Source organism: Primulina tabacum, chromosome 5 (genome assembly GCF_025594145.1).
Source record: "Primulina tabacum isolate GXHZ01 chromosome 5, ASM2559414v2, whole genome shotgun sequence".
In the NCBI taxonomy this organism is placed as follows: domain Eukaryota; kingdom Viridiplantae; phylum Streptophyta; class Magnoliopsida; order Lamiales; family Gesneriaceae; genus Primulina; species Primulina tabacum.
Genome location: NC_134554.1, coordinates 13,622,561 through 13,639,051, shown reverse-complemented (window position 1 = coordinate 13,639,051; position 16,491 = coordinate 13,622,561). Strand labels below are relative to the sequence as shown.

Sequence of the window (16,491 nt, the reverse complement as noted above, 5' to 3'; positions counted from 1 at the left end):
AATATCCATAAAGAAATTCGAGTATATTTATTTATTGGATTTATTTATTTTTGCTACTGTTTTTGATAGGCATAATTGAAACATTTTATGTGTCTTTAAAATACCAAAATATTGCATACAAAGTGATTGATAAAATGATTCAACAAACCGTTTTTACACATTTAACTTTCATATCTTTTAAATGTTTTAAAAATATTTAATTGATTTTTGAGTAGGTTTCTTGTAAGACGGTCTCACGAATATTATTCATAATAAAAAGTAATACTCTTAGCATAAAAAGTAATATTTTTCATGGATGATTCAAATAAGAGATCCATCTCACAAAATACGACCCGTGAGACCGTCTTACACAAGTTTTTGACTCGATTTTTAGATAGATTTATTTTGAAATTCCGTTTGATTGTGAAACCAAACTCGATTTAATTTATCGATATTCAATATTTAAAGAATCGATCTATTAAAGAAAATTAAAAATAGTTTATTCACCTCATATAAACGCTAACCCGATCCTAGCACAATCTCACCATATAAAATAGGTAATTAAGTTGGTAATATTTCAACATGCTAAAATGTTGATCGACCTGCCCGATCCCATCTAATGGTAGGTTGTAAGCCGTCCCACCTAGCCAAAGTCAATACAAAATAGAGTGAGCAATTTTGCGACCCCAAAATACGAACTGGAGCACCCCACTTTTTAACCGTGCTAAGACCCAACCAATTAGCTGCTCAACTGAAACCCGTTTCCTTGTTTTCATTTCATCAAATGGGCCGGATTCAAATTTCACCTTGTGGGCTTTAATGGTCCGAGGCCTCTCTCACACACACTACTCGCAAACATTAAGATCCACCTTTTTTACATTTGCAATCAAAGGAGAACAAATATTTCTAAGAAAGTGAAAAAAGAGATATTCTACTTGGTGACCAATTCCACGGGCAAGGGAATTTTGACAAAGAACAAATCCATTGAACCTAATCACGTGGGAATATATTCTACTTTCATATTCAAAACATATATAGAGAATCTGAAGTCCCCAAAGGTATTTTTTTCTTCTCAAACTGAAATAACTCTAAAATTTGATGCATAATTGTTGCGAAATTGTTATTGTTTTACTTTTTGAGTCATTGTATCCATTATAAAAATTTCCGAATCCATCACTAAATAAACTTTGGTATGCTTTTATGAACATCTTATCATAAAAATTGTGTCTTTTGTTAAAAAAAAAAAAAAGAAAGAAAGAAAGAAAGAAAGAAGAAGAAGCATATATAGTGGATACCATCGTATGAATCCCACCACATCATGTCAATTGTAATATTTTATTGCAAAGTTATCCGTATTAAATATTTTCAACTAAAGTTACTAGATTTCTCATGGACTATTCAATTTTAGGTGGAATAAGGAGATTAATACTCAAAACGTGGGGACAAAATAAAAGGGAATTAAGAAGTCAATTAGGCTTAAGAACACCACCGATTGGCTTACTAAAAATCATAACCAAACCTTCTTAGCTCTAACAACGTTAAAATTAAATTTAATTGAATTTTTTTGAAAAAAAAAGTTTGAGAATTTTAGTATAAGATATAAAATTTATTCTAAAGCTAGCGGAGATAAAGTGACCCCTTTATTGTAATGTAAACTCGCCTCCACCCTCGTGGTAGCTACACAGACAAAATAAGAAAGAAAACCCGAACAATGCTTGATCAAACCCTTCAAAAATACTCCATTAAAACGCGAATTAAACCTCTGAATCTCTTCTCCACAACCATATTGTTCTTCTTCATCATCTTCCTCACAAATAACATCCGTTTCACCAAATCCTACGCCTTGATCTACTCGGGCTGCTCCCAAGAAAAGTATCAGGCGAACTCACCATACCAAACAAACCTCAACTCCATGCTCTCCTCCATAACCAGCTCCTCTTACACCACCCTCTACAACTCTTTCAGTCTCGGCACGGACCCCTCGACCGCCTCGCCTGAGGGATCAGTTTATGGCCTGTACCAATGTAGAGGTGACTTGAACTTGAAGGACTGCTCCACATGCATAGCTAGTTCGGTAAACCAGATAGTCTTACTCTGTCCGTATACGTATGGAGCAACACTACAGCTTGACGGATGCTTCGTTCGATACGAGCACGTCGATTTCTTGGAAAAACCCGACACGAACCTTGTGCACAAGAAGTGTAGTAAGAGGTTACTTAACGATGCTGAGTTTTTACGTAGGAGGGATGATATTCTTGATGATCTGAGGGGAGCAGTAGGGTTTAGGGTGAGTTCTGTGGGGTCTGTGGAAGGTTACGCGCAGTGTTTGGGGGATTTGACTGGCGAAGATTGTAGTTCTTGCTTGGGGAATGCAGTGGAGAAAGTGAGGAGCCTATGCGGGTCGGCGGCGGCGGCGGACGTGTTCTTGTCTCAGTGTTATGTCCGATATTGGGCGTCTGGTTATTATGATACTTCTTCAGGTTTGTTTACTTAATTAATTCTGTGAAATAATTACTTTTTGCAGAACGTATTTCTTAATATTCCTTTTGAAAGGAACATGCACGAGTTCTTGAAATATATATATACTCGGGGCGTATTATTTTTTTAAAGCAAAAGCATAATCCATGTCTCATATTTCATATTGCAATGCGTTCTTAAATAAAGTCTATATTTATATATATAAAACTGATAGGAGGGTAGACATTGAATTGAACTTGGTCCAATTTCTCTCTTGGAAAGTAGAGAACCCACTAGGAAAATTATTCTGTGATCCTAAAGGATCCACAGCCAATCCTTTTATAAAGTTAGAAAATAAAGTAGAACTGAATTGCAATTGTAACTGTTCCGTCATTATTCTATTTATTTCAAATCTATTAAAAAAATCTATTTATTTTAACATTTCTTTATCCATCCTTTTAATTTGTACCCTCTCATTTGGAAAATTTTCTTTATGTAACAAGCCTGTAACGTATATTTCCTGTTATACGGTTTAGATTTATGATACGCGTATCATAATGTTTTCAAAAAAAATTATCATCATCTTTATATGAGACACCTATCACAAATATGAGTGAGTCTCTTGTGAGACGGTCTCATGAATCTTTATCTGTGAGACGGGTCAACCATACCGATATTCACAATAAAAAACAATACTCTTAGCATAAAAAGTAATATTTTTTCATGGATGACCCAAATAAGATATCCGTCTCACAAAATACGACCCGTGAGATCGTCTTACACAAGTTTTTGCCCACAAATATAAACTGTGTCACAAGAGATGCATTGTAAATAAATATACATCTTGATTCTTGAGTTATGTTTTCTGGTATACTTCATGCATTTTAGCTAAAATTTATAATTATTAAGTGAGGGGTTATTTCCTTAAATTTTGTTTTTGTTTTGTGACAATATGTACCTGTAGATTCTTCCAACGAGGATGATGTTGGAAAAACAGTGGCGATAATTGTAGGAGTATCGGCTGGTGTTGCGGTTTTCATCGTTCTTTTGTCATTTTGCAAAAAAACCTTTGGTAAACAACTAAATTCCTCCCTTTTAATTGTATAATTTTTCATGTGGGATGATACATTGAACAACATGAAAGTGATACGTAATAAATATTTAGAATTAGAGCAATGTCCTTAGTGTAGACAGGTAAATCTTTCTAAAAATCGTTATATATTTTCTTGATAAATTGCAACCATCCCTCCTGATTGATGATTGATATTTGGTGATGGAAAATGCAGGTTGATATACCAAGCATCTGGCTGAATTGGAGATTCTTGTATCTTGGATTTTTCTTTTTCTTTTTTCTTTTTCTATTGGAAAGTGCTAAATGTAACAATATATGCAGCCAAGTTCCACATCTTGAATATTAAGACACCCTCGATCTGCAGAGACTAGCTGTTATATATTGATCATCTCAAGAGATTTCCTCAGCAAATATGATGTATATGACTTGCAGTGAAACAGCAAAGTGTAGATATCAGTACGCGATTCACCTAACCGTGCAAAATCGTAGGATAAAATAAAGAAACAAGTGTGACTGGTTATAAGAATTTTCATGACTACTGGGACATTAGAACAATGAACACATACTGTTATACACTGTAACAATAATATACTAAGCAAAAGGTGAACCACTGAGAATTTTCACGAGTGACTTGTACGTTCGAATCATTTAAAAGAGAAAGAGAAAAGTTATGACACAGACATGCATATTCCATCGAACGTAAATGTTACCGCTTCAATATGTCATATATTGTATACAGAACACAAAATAGAGACGCCTTGTATGTTTTTTCTTCTTCTTTAAGTTAAATAGTATCTTATTTAAGCTCGGTTTGGTAACTTCATATAGTTTGCTGGTTTTTAAATCTCAACTTGAGAACGGCATACAGGATTAAAGAAATAAATCAAACAACACTGAGACCAACCCAAGCACAGCTCGGATTTCATGGTATTAGAACTTGTTCGAGTTTATATTATATTAACATGCGAGACGATAGAGTTTTTGTTTACGAAAAAAATAATATATTTTAAAATTTTATTTTCGTTAAAAATTCCTATATATATTTTTAAACTTTAATTCAAAACAAAGTGAGATGAAAACCAAAGTTTTTCGGAGTCATTAAGCAATTTCAAACTCTAAATATAAACCTTAAAAAAAAACTTGGAATTCAATGAGAAATAAAACGACAATATGATTTTGGTCAACCAACAAATTAACATTTAATCACATGAAGTTCCGAAGTAGAGTTCTTCAATAAATTTAATTAGTTGTAGATATTATCTTTTAAAAAATCTATATAAACTTGATCAATTAGGTTTTAAGAATTTGTTTGATTTGATATAAAAATAAGAACATATAAACATTGAATTTTAATTTAATATTTTAAGTTCAAAATACTTGTATTTATCACGTACGTACCAACGAATTCATTGCTAAAATCCAACTAAACATTAAAAAAAGTACTAAATTGATGAAAGAGACTTCAACATGTATACTAGTTTGAAATGTTAAACAATGTAAAGTGCGACTTTTAACAACTTTAGCTGAATTTGATGTGCGTCTTTGATAGATATTTTCCCATGATAGCTAAAAATTCAATCTTTGTCTGCCTATATATTCACACAAGTAGATTTGCAGCAACATCCAACAAAATCTGCTCACAATTCTTTTATCGTCACCTGTATATACCCATCTCCATGTTGATTTTTTTGTTTATTCTTCAAAAATCAAGCTTCGACATCTGGTCCAGGGTACGCGGGCAAGCTCATGATACGTTTATCAAGCACAGGGCTCCCAACTGTGAAATGATAGAGGCTTTGATACTTCAATCCCTTTAATCCAAGAATCTCATGCACTGTCAACAATTCCCGACGAGTAGGATTAGTAACTGGAATCAGAATTGCAGAAACTCACAAAACAAGAATAGGAAGATCTCATTCATTTTGTTCTTCCTTTTCTATCAAGTCAAGAATTTAGCAACACTCAGAAAGTTGATGATATAAGGATTCTTGCCACCACACAAGATAATAAAGAACAAATTTCGTGTGCTTTATAGCAGACAGAAATTCAGTGGCACATACGAGTGACAAATGTACGTCACGCTACAGCTCAATCCCAACAACATAACCCAATTCAGAATTAATAACAAATTAGAGAAGTTGAACTCTCTTGTTCTGAAGATCTCAAGGAAGAAAAGTTGCAAAGACCCCAAAGTTCTCATAGCACGTAAAGCTTAAAAGATTGCTGTTCGTGAATGGGTATGATCCCAAAACAAGGGATTGTATTGTGAACTCCGTATTCAAACAATAGCAATCAGAATACCAGGTAATCACCAACAAGATTGGATTGCACGGATATTAAATAATTATTTTGGAATTGATTGATAAAATGGCAACAAATATCAATTGATCTTCCTCATTTCAAGTTTATTGAAAGTAAGCATGAAAATAGGTAAAGGAAAACCAGTGCAACAAAATACAGGTTGAAGTATAAGACCTCTTTTATGCTAGTTTTTTCTTTTCTTTAAGAAAAGCAACACAGTATGGGTGATCAAGGAAGACCCTAACCGGTAACTATAACTTGTACATAGAAGAACATCGAGCCATTCCTAAAAAGTACAATACTCATCATACAAAATGCAGGCTATTTCTGTGAGAAACAAAAGTCAGGAAACAAGAACCACCACGAACCAAGGGGAATAGGGACAACAATTCCGAGAAGAACAAAAGCAATCTCTTTCATGCTAGTTTTACACAAACAACGAAGGGACCAGAATTGGAAGCAAGTAGGGAAATTTAACTAGTTACCAATATATTCTACATATGTGGGATGAGCTGCCAGTATTGACCAATTACATGAACATTATTGGTGATGAAATGTGCCAATCCATGAAAAGATGTTCCTAGCAATGTGGCGATTATCTTGAAGTCAGGAAGGACTAAAGCCTATTGCTACATCACCACTAAGGTTTACCATTTGCCCTGGGCTCCACCAACTAGTATGTATGGTCGAATATCAAATAACTAAATCATGACCGAAAGACTTGGCATTAAATTTGAAACAAAGGAAATTGTTTAATTAGTTTATTTATTCCAATGCGTTGTATTAAATAAAATTCATTCTTATAAGTAATATTTGACCTTTTGGCAAGATAATCAAGAATAATTACTCTGTCACTCTCAGCTAATCTTTACATATCGCCATTGTTTTCATTTTCATTTTTATTTTATCATCATCTTTTTCAGGAAACAGCGAGACGAATTATTAACAACAAAACCTCGTGTCATTTGCTTCTACAACATAAAAAATCTACAGTTCTGTAAACACATGATACAGAAATCCAGCGTCAATGATAACTCTAAAAAGCATTCATCGATCCATGTAAATAAATTATGGAGGGCCAGTAACTGACATTTGGATTGCATTTATCCATACCAAATGAAAAAAAAGTAAGTAAATTAGTTGCATTACCATATAAAAAAAAAATAGCTGTACTACCATATAACCGTTCAATCGTCTCACCATGAATATTTAAAACGCTCAAAAGTCGTCTTACCATATAATGATAAATAACACATATCACACTAGATGTATGCTATTCTGAATCTAATAACAAACATTCACTTTTGATTCCTAATGCAAACTTTTACATTGAACGAATATATTATTAATATTTGTCCATGCCCGACCATTTTAAAAAATGTAATTACATATTCACGAGTCACCTCGCAATATAGATAAATCTTGGACAATCCAACCCAAATTCGTACTATCTTGGTTACTTAATATTGCTTAACCAAATTAACTTTGGCCATGACAGAATTCACCCAATTTTCTGTTTGCTCCTATAAATACCAGCAGTTTGTGCCAGCAAAAATCACCAACACAAAAATGCCGAGAAAGAGCACCAAATATACAAAAATATCCAATGAGCGTGAGAGAGAATCAACTTTCAAAAAAAAGGTTGCGAGTTTATTTAAAAAAGCCAGAGAACTATCAATACTGTGTGGAGCATACATCTGTATAATGATTCTGAATCCTTCAGATGGAAATTTAATCATGTGGTCATCCAAGGACGAAACTCAAAAAGGACTTGCAAAGTTCTTGAGGTTCCCCGAACAGGAAAGACTCAAGAAAATGGTCTTGCATGAAAATTTCTTAAAGCGGAGAGTAGCCGAGGAGATTAAAAGTTTAATGAAACTTCGGAAAGAGAATGAAGACAAGGAAATGGAAATCCTAATGAATGAACTCATGAATGGTGCAAGTATCGACGAACTTGATGAAAGACAGTTGAATGGTCTGCTTTTGTTGGCCGATGAGAAGATAAAAACACTTGAAAACAGGAAAGATTATCAAGAGAAACAGCAAGGGCAACTCTTTATTGAAGGTGAAAGCAAAGGTTTTGTCATGGATACAGAGCCTAAACCAACTGAAGTTACTCACTCCTTTGTGGAGAATGAGGGTGAACTTCCTGATGACCTCAACCAAGTATGGCCGCCAATTTATTTCCCTTGAATTCGATGGTATATTTCAGGCGTATACAGCTGTTACCAACCTGCCTTCTAGCAATATGAAGAAAAAAATAAATGGCACAGAGACTCTCGATCTGGCAAACTTGGGAAAACTATTGTTTGTCATGTAGTGTCATTCTCGTTCTGCAGATGTTATTTCAATGAGATACTAATTAAATTAGAAAATCTATAGTTTTTTTTAACTAGGAGCCTAGGCAGTTGTCTAGGCGGTTTTTTTTTAAAGTTTAAATTCATTAAGTGGTTCATGAGTATTATGTTTGTATATGAAATATATATTATTATAAAATTTAAAATTGTAATAATTAATATATGTTAATAAATTTTTATATATGAATCATCCACATCAGTTTACTACTTTACTACAACCGTTGTACAATGAAAATTAAATTTGTTCAACATTTTTTCCAACATAATATATTGATATTAAACCTAAACATCTAACTCTTTTAGTTCATCTCCGTATTTTTCCAATACTTCTTCTGTATCGGATTCAAACTCAAAATTCATGGCTTCTTCCTCCTCTTCATCCGATACAAATTCTTCTTCGTGAAGTTCCCTTACATTTTCAACATTTGTCTCAACATCTTCATCTCCACCATCAACAATCCATCCTTGTGCCATAGTTGCTTCACTAGCAAGTAGAACATCCACTCCTTTTTCTTCTTGCCTTCTCTTCTTGTTGATGATCTTGGCATTTAATTGAACATAAACTAAATTGTTTAACCTTCCGGTATCTAGTCTATTTCTTTTCTTAGTATGGATCTACATTAAAAAAATATTAATATTGAATACATATATAAAAATATATAATAATAAGTATAGAATAATCAATTAAGTACTTACTCTCTCAAAAGTACTCCAATTTCTCTCACAACCGCCTATGCGGATTTTTAATTGTAAAATCGTCTAGGCGGGCCGCGCTAGGCGGCGCTCGGCCCGCCTAGTTTCTCTCACAACCGCCCTAGGCATATTTTTAATTGTAAAATCGTCTAGGCAGCTTTCGCGCTAGGCGGCCGATTAATATGATGGCGCCTAGAAATTTCGACTAGCCTAAAATCGGGGCGGTTTTGGACCGCCCAGCGCTGAAGCACCGCCTAGGCGGTCCTAGGCGGGGATTTTTAGAACACTGATACCAATACAAATGTTTTAAAAAGTGCGAAGCGGTAAGGTCAAGCTTCAAGCTTTACAAGTTTAAGTGGGTTTAGTACATAAAAATACATGAAAAAGAGTTTATAGTTTCTAGTATAATTTAATTATATCAAGTCAATCAATAGATCAAAGAACATATAAACATGCAAATTTAAGAATGAATGTATAATTTTTTAAAAAAATCACTATGAAAAACAACTATTAAAAATATCTAGGTGTCTTTAGGGTTTTTTTGTTAATTAAATTTTATCAAAAAATAATAAAAGTTCACTTAAAATTCAAAAAAATAAAATAAAACTTATCTTAAAATTTTATCTAAAAAGCAAACGCTTAATCATACCTTTTCGCACTTAATACAGTCAACCTAAGGTTGACCTAACACTTTTACCCGAATCGAAACTTTTTCTTCACACTTTGCTCTTAATCCGTGCTTTTTTGCCCATTTTATAACACTGCTTAATACTGCCTAAATCTACTTTGCATTTCTTTTCTATAAATGTAGATGTCCTCTAATTCCTACACGTCGTTAGTCCCTCTTTTAAGCTTTGGATTAGACAAGGAAACATAAAAGGTACTTAAAATGAAAAAAGGAGAAATCAACTTTCATGGTGATACCATCTTAAATTAGAAACAAATACTGCACATAAAAAACATAACTATAGCATCCGGTTCCGGCAAGATGTGAAATTGGACAGTGATACTGAGGAGAGGACTGCATACCAGGATCATCAAAGAAGCAACCTATACCAGTAGCAGAAACGCCAACTGCATGTGCTTCAAGATACAGGACTTGACCAAGAACTCCAGTTTCCCAGAAAAGCCGTGGATACATCCAAGCCCCAATATCACGTAGATTGGGTTCAAGACAAGCCACCATACCCAAGCTGAAGCAGCCATCACTAGCAATGTCCTACACAGAGTTTCTATATCTTTCAGATGAAATTTGAAAACAACTCATGTGCAATGTAACAATGCTTTACATCAAATATATACCTTATAGATTCTTAGCAGCAATTTCTAAAAGACATGGCGGAAAGATTCAGTCATCTCTCTCATAACTCAACTAAAAATTTGGAGGAAAAAATGGACTACAATGAAAAGTATTGCCATAGTAGTTTTAGGTTAGCTCACAGATAAAACAGTCATGTACATATGCAGCATAAACTGCCACACACAAGTCGAGTAGGATTTAGTTCAAACAATAAATGTACATTTACAATTCCAATGCTCAATGTGCAAGTGATAATATACCGCAACTATCAGCGAAGAGCATGGACATAATTAAAAGTTGGAATACGAATCTTGAAGACTACATATATGTTAGGGACTATATTATTATGGACCCTAATATACTGGACATAGGCCCAAGAGTCTCAAGCCCATGGAAGAATCTAGATGTGTTAGAGAAGTAGATAAAATGGGGAGTCATAGCTTGTTAGAGGCATTCTGATAATTTGTCATTTTGGGTATTTACTAGGTTGTGCTAGGGGCAAGGAGAGCGAGTGTAGTCTTCTTGTTAAAGAATTCTATCCTTAGCTGAGATATTTCTCAGATGATATTTCATATTAAATAAATCTGTCTTCCTTTTCTATTAGTCAATATTTCCTTGCAGAATTAGTGTAGATCCTAACAACATACATGCAACATTTTTTAGTTTTAAAGAGCTAGTATTCCAATGTCAATATAAAAGCAAGCCCATAGCAAAGGATCACAGACCAAAACGTATCCTAAAAGACGAATTGAGGTGAGTCAATCTTGTCTGAAATCCTCAATTCTCATATCCATATTCATCACCTAATCTTAAAAGACAGAAAATTACAATGACATTTTCATCATCTTATCAAATTTAAATTTAGCTTTCTCATAACATTCATGCAAAGAAGTTATCGTGGATATGAGAAATTATGAAAAATATGACCACATTACACCCAAATGATTAAACAATGCACAATGAATGATAAAATGATAAATGATCTAGAAAAATTGAGAATCAAATTAGTCTGCTCTTTAACATGTTACCAACGGCAGAAACTACTCTTGGCATTAAAGAAGGATAAAAGATAGATTAAGACGCAACCCAAAAACTAGTAAAAGAAAATTTATGCGAGACATAGATAACAAAAAATAAAGACATGCACACCTGGTGGCACGAAAGCCTTCTTGAAAGTTCCCTACAATCACCTTGTAAGAGTTCAAAGAGAGGAAGATCATCGGGGCAGCCATCTGGCTTCACCCACGAAAACTCGGATCTTGTAACCATCCTAAGCTCATCCAAATGGTCCTCATTCCTCACCAAGAAGTATAAACCATTGGGCAAGCCCACAACCCTGTGGACAAACAAAACAGCATGAACCTCAGAATCCCAAGGAAGTACCCGAAATGGCAATGCTAGCTGCCTTCTTTGCTTCGATCCGCCTTCTACCAAACCTGAAGGCATGCAATGTAACAAAATCTGATAGAATGTTTCTCTTGCCATGGAAGTAACACCATCCATATCAACTGCGCTCCTCCGCTTCCTCACAACCTCAGTTAAGCTAAACCCTTCATATGAGTTCTCACTAATTGTCCTACTACTCTTGACAGGCTCAGCAACCTGTCCTTTACAGGTAATTAACGCCTTCTCTGTGGCCTTGGCCGTTCTATAAATAATGTCCCAACACAAGTGCTCTTTACTAAGAGCATTTGGCTTCCCCTTCCAATCAAGGTTCGCAAATCTAGACAAAGCAATGCTTAAGTTCTCATAATCCACCTCGAACTCACCCCTACCGCTAGGAAAAACCAACAGAACGCAATCAGGATGCTCGAACTCAATAGCTGGCATCTTCCCTCTAACGGGCCTTCCGGGAATACTAAAATCGGACAAATTTGTGAGCCCCATCAACTTCTTCAATTCCTCACAGCCTAACCCATCTAATATCCTTGCATCCCACCCGAGCCCAGCTGCCGCCATAGAAACGGCAGCTACGGCATGCCCAACATCGTGATTACAATACCTAAACGCCCTCTCTCCGTACTTCCAAGCCTCCCGCCAAAAAATAGACGAAAACCCAATCAAAAAGGAACCTTCAGGAAAAAAACAGGCGAAAAAATCAGATGGGATTTGAGCTCTAAATTCCAAAGCATGTTCCTTTGCCGCGTAATGCGCCACGAAAGAGTGATCGGATAAAGCATTAACGGGAGGCGCAATGATATAAGCCTCCGTAGGATGTAAATTCCCGCTGCTAGGATTCACGCGCAGCGACCAGGTAGAAAACCCAGTGGTTTTCCACGCAGATAATGCTAGGGAATTATAGAACAGTTGGGAAATCGAAGCTTTCGAGATAGGCTCCGGTTTCGGAAACGAACTAAACACAGACAAATAAGAAGGGGAATTCACCTCATTCTCAGGGGGGTGCAGCAGGGGTAGTAGATCACCGGAAAGGTAGCGACGGAAGGGATTAGGCTGGTTAGCCCAGTCAAGACCATGAGGGCCACGCGCATAGTTGTTGAAAGAATGCTTTGTTTGATTATGGTATTTCAAAACTTGGGTAACTTGCTCTTGTTTTTCGTCGCTGTCCTGCAAAGGTGACGTAGCAGCGGGAGTTTGCTGGGATGACGTGGACATGCTGAGAAATGGAACAAGCTTCTTCGCAGCGGCAGCGGAGGAGAGAAGGGTGGAAGATTGGCGGTGGCGGAGACAAACAGGGAGTCTGTGACTGTGATGTGTGAGAGGCATGGGATGGATTATTGCAGTGGAAATTGGGATCGATTCTTTCTACCTCCCCCCGTCCCGATTGTTCCTTCCGGGTTCCAGATTTTTCTCAAAGAAATTACCATACAGATTTATTTATTTACTAAAAACTAAAAAATCTGAAGTATATAGGCACATAAAGGAAAATAAATATTTTTTCAGTAAAGAAAAAAATAAATATCTACGCCAAAAACCAAGGATCTTTTGAATATAATAAAAATATATTTATATTTTGCTACTCGTTGAGAGATTCATCTCATTTCGATGTTTCACTTGTTTCTTGTTCTATAGCATTCGGTTATTAATGCAGTTGTAGAATTCAATGATCCACTAGTTTTGACTAATGTGTCAAGTCCCAGAATTGCATGAATCTTGAAAACAAGCAGCCCAGAAAGAAAAGAACTGCGGAGATTTGGCCTTTAAATTCTGTAATCTTAGTATCTGCTAAAGCATTCTCTCGGTTACAATCTGTTCAATGACTCAGAGAAAAGAAAAAAGATTTTTTTATTTCAAGATCTCTGCTCTTGCTGTACTCTAAAGTAGATGGTTTTTTCACCCTTCCTCGAGTCAAGGTAGAGCTGTTGTTTCCTTTGCTCCCTCTCTTTTCTCCACTATGATACACTTGAACCGGTTGGCACATGCCACGAACAGCACAAGATCTAAGGCTATCAAAGCTGCTGACAAGAAAAAGAACCGATCCATATGGCCTTCGTTCAAATTCGGGGGGATGCAACCTGGTTTCCCGTTTTTTGATGTGATCTTCATTACTAGAGTCACTATTATGCTGCACAAGAAACTACCTAAAGCTGGAGAAGCCATGGACAAGCCGATTCCTAAGCTCTTCTGCCCGTCCGGTATTTGAGATGCGAAGAATTCCCATAGTGCCACGTAAATGAATGCCTCGGAGACTCCCACGAGCACATACTGTGGAATCTGCCAGAAGATTCTCAAAGAACTTGTTTCTCCTTCGTTAGCGTATTTCAGTCTATATTGCTCTAAGAGGCCAGAAAATATCATGGCAATGATGGAGATTATCATTCCTATACCAATTCTTTGCAGGTCGCTCGGAGGGTTTGGATCTTTCTTCGTTATCTTGACGTATAATGGTGCAATGACCTTCTCGTAGCAGATTATGAAAGTCAATGTGCTTATAATGTCAAAAGCAGTCATGCTGGCCGGGCCGATGTTGAAATTGAAGATCTGTGTGTTCATTGCTGCCCCTTGCGCGACGAAGAGAGAACGGACTTGTACAAATACTATTGATGCTACAATGGTGCAGAACCATATTGGGAGAAGCCTTAGGACGCATTTTACTTCCTCAACTTGTGTCACGTACAAAGATGCCATGGATTGGGAGTTTAGCCTTTACTTTGCAGCAAGATCTTGTCTGATGGAGTTATAACAGCTGCCTTGTCGAGGTACCTTTTGAGAGAAGAAGCAGCAGAGTTTCATTAGCATCAATGGGGAAAAGCAGTGGTTTCGTGTGATTTAGACTTTGGCCAATCATTTAACTTCAACACAGAGCTATCTGAAGAACTCGTATACTGGTTGGAGTCACTACGGGTGTGTGCTTACGCGCTATACGTGGGTGGAACCACTAGTTCATAGGTGCATTGGCTATTGTTAAACTCGTCGATCCCACATCGGTACCTCGTGGGTACACATCACTAGAAACAGCATAGACAAGGATGTTCAGTGGTAGCATCATCCGGAACAGGTGCATTATGGAACTGGGATTTATGATTTAAATGAACTTACTTAAAATCGTAGGTATGTGATATTCTCCTGCTACCGTCGCCCTTTTCATTGATGCCACGAACTTCATATAGCTCGTTTCCACATGATGGTAAATCTACTTTCAATTTTCTCACAAAAGCAACCACCACCTGAGAGAATCTTGATACGGGGTTGCCAGAAGGCCTAGTGTGTCTATACCTCAATGTTCCACTCAACAAGAAAATTAGTGCCATGAAGCCACAAGAGGTTGACACCCAGAATGCCAACACCCATTCCCCTATATTTTGGATGTAAGCCAATATTTATCCGCAATCAAGGATCCAAGATTCAATGCAACGTAATAATAGCTAAAAAACTTGGTTTTTGACTTATTTTCTTCAGTGTCTTCCTCGTCAAATTGATCTGCACCTAGGGTTGCAAGTGCTGGTTCAATAGCCCCACTTCCTAGAGCTAGTAAATATACTGATATATAGAAAATCGCGATTTTTTCTGGGGACGTTTGGTTGCATGGATCTCCCATCGTCCCACAATCCTTTGGTTCGAGCAAGAATATTTGAGTTGACAAAGAAAATAGCACCAATCCCTGCAGTAGCATTGCAAAGAAAAAAATCATGCAACACATGATCATTGATTAATCCTTGTGGTCAAAACGTGAAGCATGATGTGATATTCCAAAGATAGGAACAATCATATGCAGTTGTATTAACAAACCAAACATCATATCCGACCTATATTTCACAAACCAACAGAAGCAATGACAGTCCTCGAACAAAATCAATCTATTTCCTTGTTTACTTCCCTGTGCCCCAAATTTAAACGATAACGTTTAACTTCGTTTATGTGACAAAAAATTAGAACACCAAGTACCAAAAAAAAAAAAAGAGAAGCGCTAGATCATGAACATCTGTCTGAGTGAAGAGGTCACTCTCAACAACAAGAACGCCTTGAAACACAACACAAGTCAAGTATCTTCCCAAGTATGAGTCACTGAGAAATGCACCCAACAGCGTGCATATGTTAAGTGTATCCATCCAAGTACTAAAATTCTTGGCTGCATCCGTGTTCGACTGCCTCAAAACCAATTTCGAAAACAGAACCATGTTCACTTCAACTCCAGTAAATGCAAGTGCAGCAAGTCCTTCACTTACTGAGGAACAAGCATTAGATCCAAAGCAACTAAATGTTAGTTCAACAGTACAATATACAAAAATAATACTAAAATTGATTATCTCGAGTGTATCTTACATACCGAGCAACAACATTCCAGCTTTCCATCCACCAGTCCTCCCTTTCATCGCTGGGTTGCCATGCATGTCAATTGTCCCATCTTTGGTTTCCTAAACGTAGCAAATCAATCAAGCTCGATAAAGATGAAACTCGTGATTATAATAAAACATTGATTATACACATTGAGTCAATATACTTTCCATGTATTTGGATTGGAAATTTTTAGAGAAATTTAAGATCCAAAAATTTCAAATTTATAACATAATATAATATAAATTCTCTCTATTTTTTCAGTCGCGTCCTTTAAATCATTCGATCAACAACATTGCATACACATGTTACTATACTTACCATGTTTCTTCTTTGTGGCAAGCTTACAACCAACTTTTGTTAAGAAAGAAAAAAAGACAAAGGAAAACTTGCATTTGATTATGTTGGTTTGTGAGTGAACAGAGAGTGCAAAAACTCTTATCATAACAGTGGGAAATATACCTCTTCGACTCATAATTATACTGCTCAACATACATTTTTTTTAAAAACCAAATCTTGATAAAGTATATATCTAACATATCTAACATGCATATAAATATATCACTTTAATTGTGAATTTTCTTATATGTCCTTGTTCA

At 36.0% G+C, this 16,491-nt stretch overlaps 2 protein-coding genes, 1 long non-coding RNA gene and 1 pseudogene across 4 annotated transcripts; 2 read left to right on the top strand and 2 right to left on the bottom strand.

Moving 5' to 3' along the window:
• The first annotated feature begins 1,593 nt into the window (after window positions 1-1,593).
• Window positions 1,594-3,876, top strand: LOC142546823 (plasmodesmata-located protein 8). Of its 2 annotated transcripts, XM_075654761.1 has the most exons (3): window positions 1,594-2,459; window positions 3,401-3,508; window positions 3,723-3,876. In XM_075654761.1, the coding sequence occupies exons 1-3, from the start codon at window positions 1,691-1,693 to the stop codon at window positions 3,725-3,727; spliced, it is 882 nt and encodes a 293-aa protein (XP_075510876.1). In that variant the 5' UTR covers window positions 1,594-1,690; the 3' UTR covers window positions 3,728-3,876. The 2 variants fall into 2 exon arrangements, with proteins under 2 accessions (XP_075510876.1, XP_075510875.1); XM_075654760.1 differs by lacking the exon at window positions 3,723-3,876 and having other exon boundaries at window positions 3,401-3,651.
• A 1,079-nt stretch (window positions 3,877-4,955) lies between these two features.
• Window positions 4,956-13,006, bottom strand: LOC142546820 (uncharacterized). Its single transcript, XM_075654759.1, has 3 exons — window positions 11,309-13,006; window positions 9,889-10,078; window positions 4,956-5,342 (listed from the first exon to the last, which is right to left on the bottom strand). Exons 1-3 carry the CDS (start codon window positions 12,881-12,883, stop codon window positions 5,215-5,217), a joined length of 1,893 nt encoding a protein of 630 aa, XP_075510874.1. The 5' UTR covers window positions 12,884-13,006; the 3' UTR covers window positions 4,956-5,214.
• Window positions 9,148-9,827, top strand: LOC142546822 (uncharacterized). The gene is made up of 2 exons (XR_012820525.1): window positions 9,148-9,383; window positions 9,528-9,827. It is a non-coding gene; the product is annotated as an uncharacterized LOC142546822 (long non-coding RNA).
• Window positions 13,007-13,292: 286 nt separating the features above from the next.
• LOC142546821 (protein NRT1/ PTR FAMILY 7.3-like) lies at window positions 13,293-16,238 on the bottom strand (annotated as a pseudogene).
• Window positions 16,239-16,491: the final 253 nt, after the last annotated feature.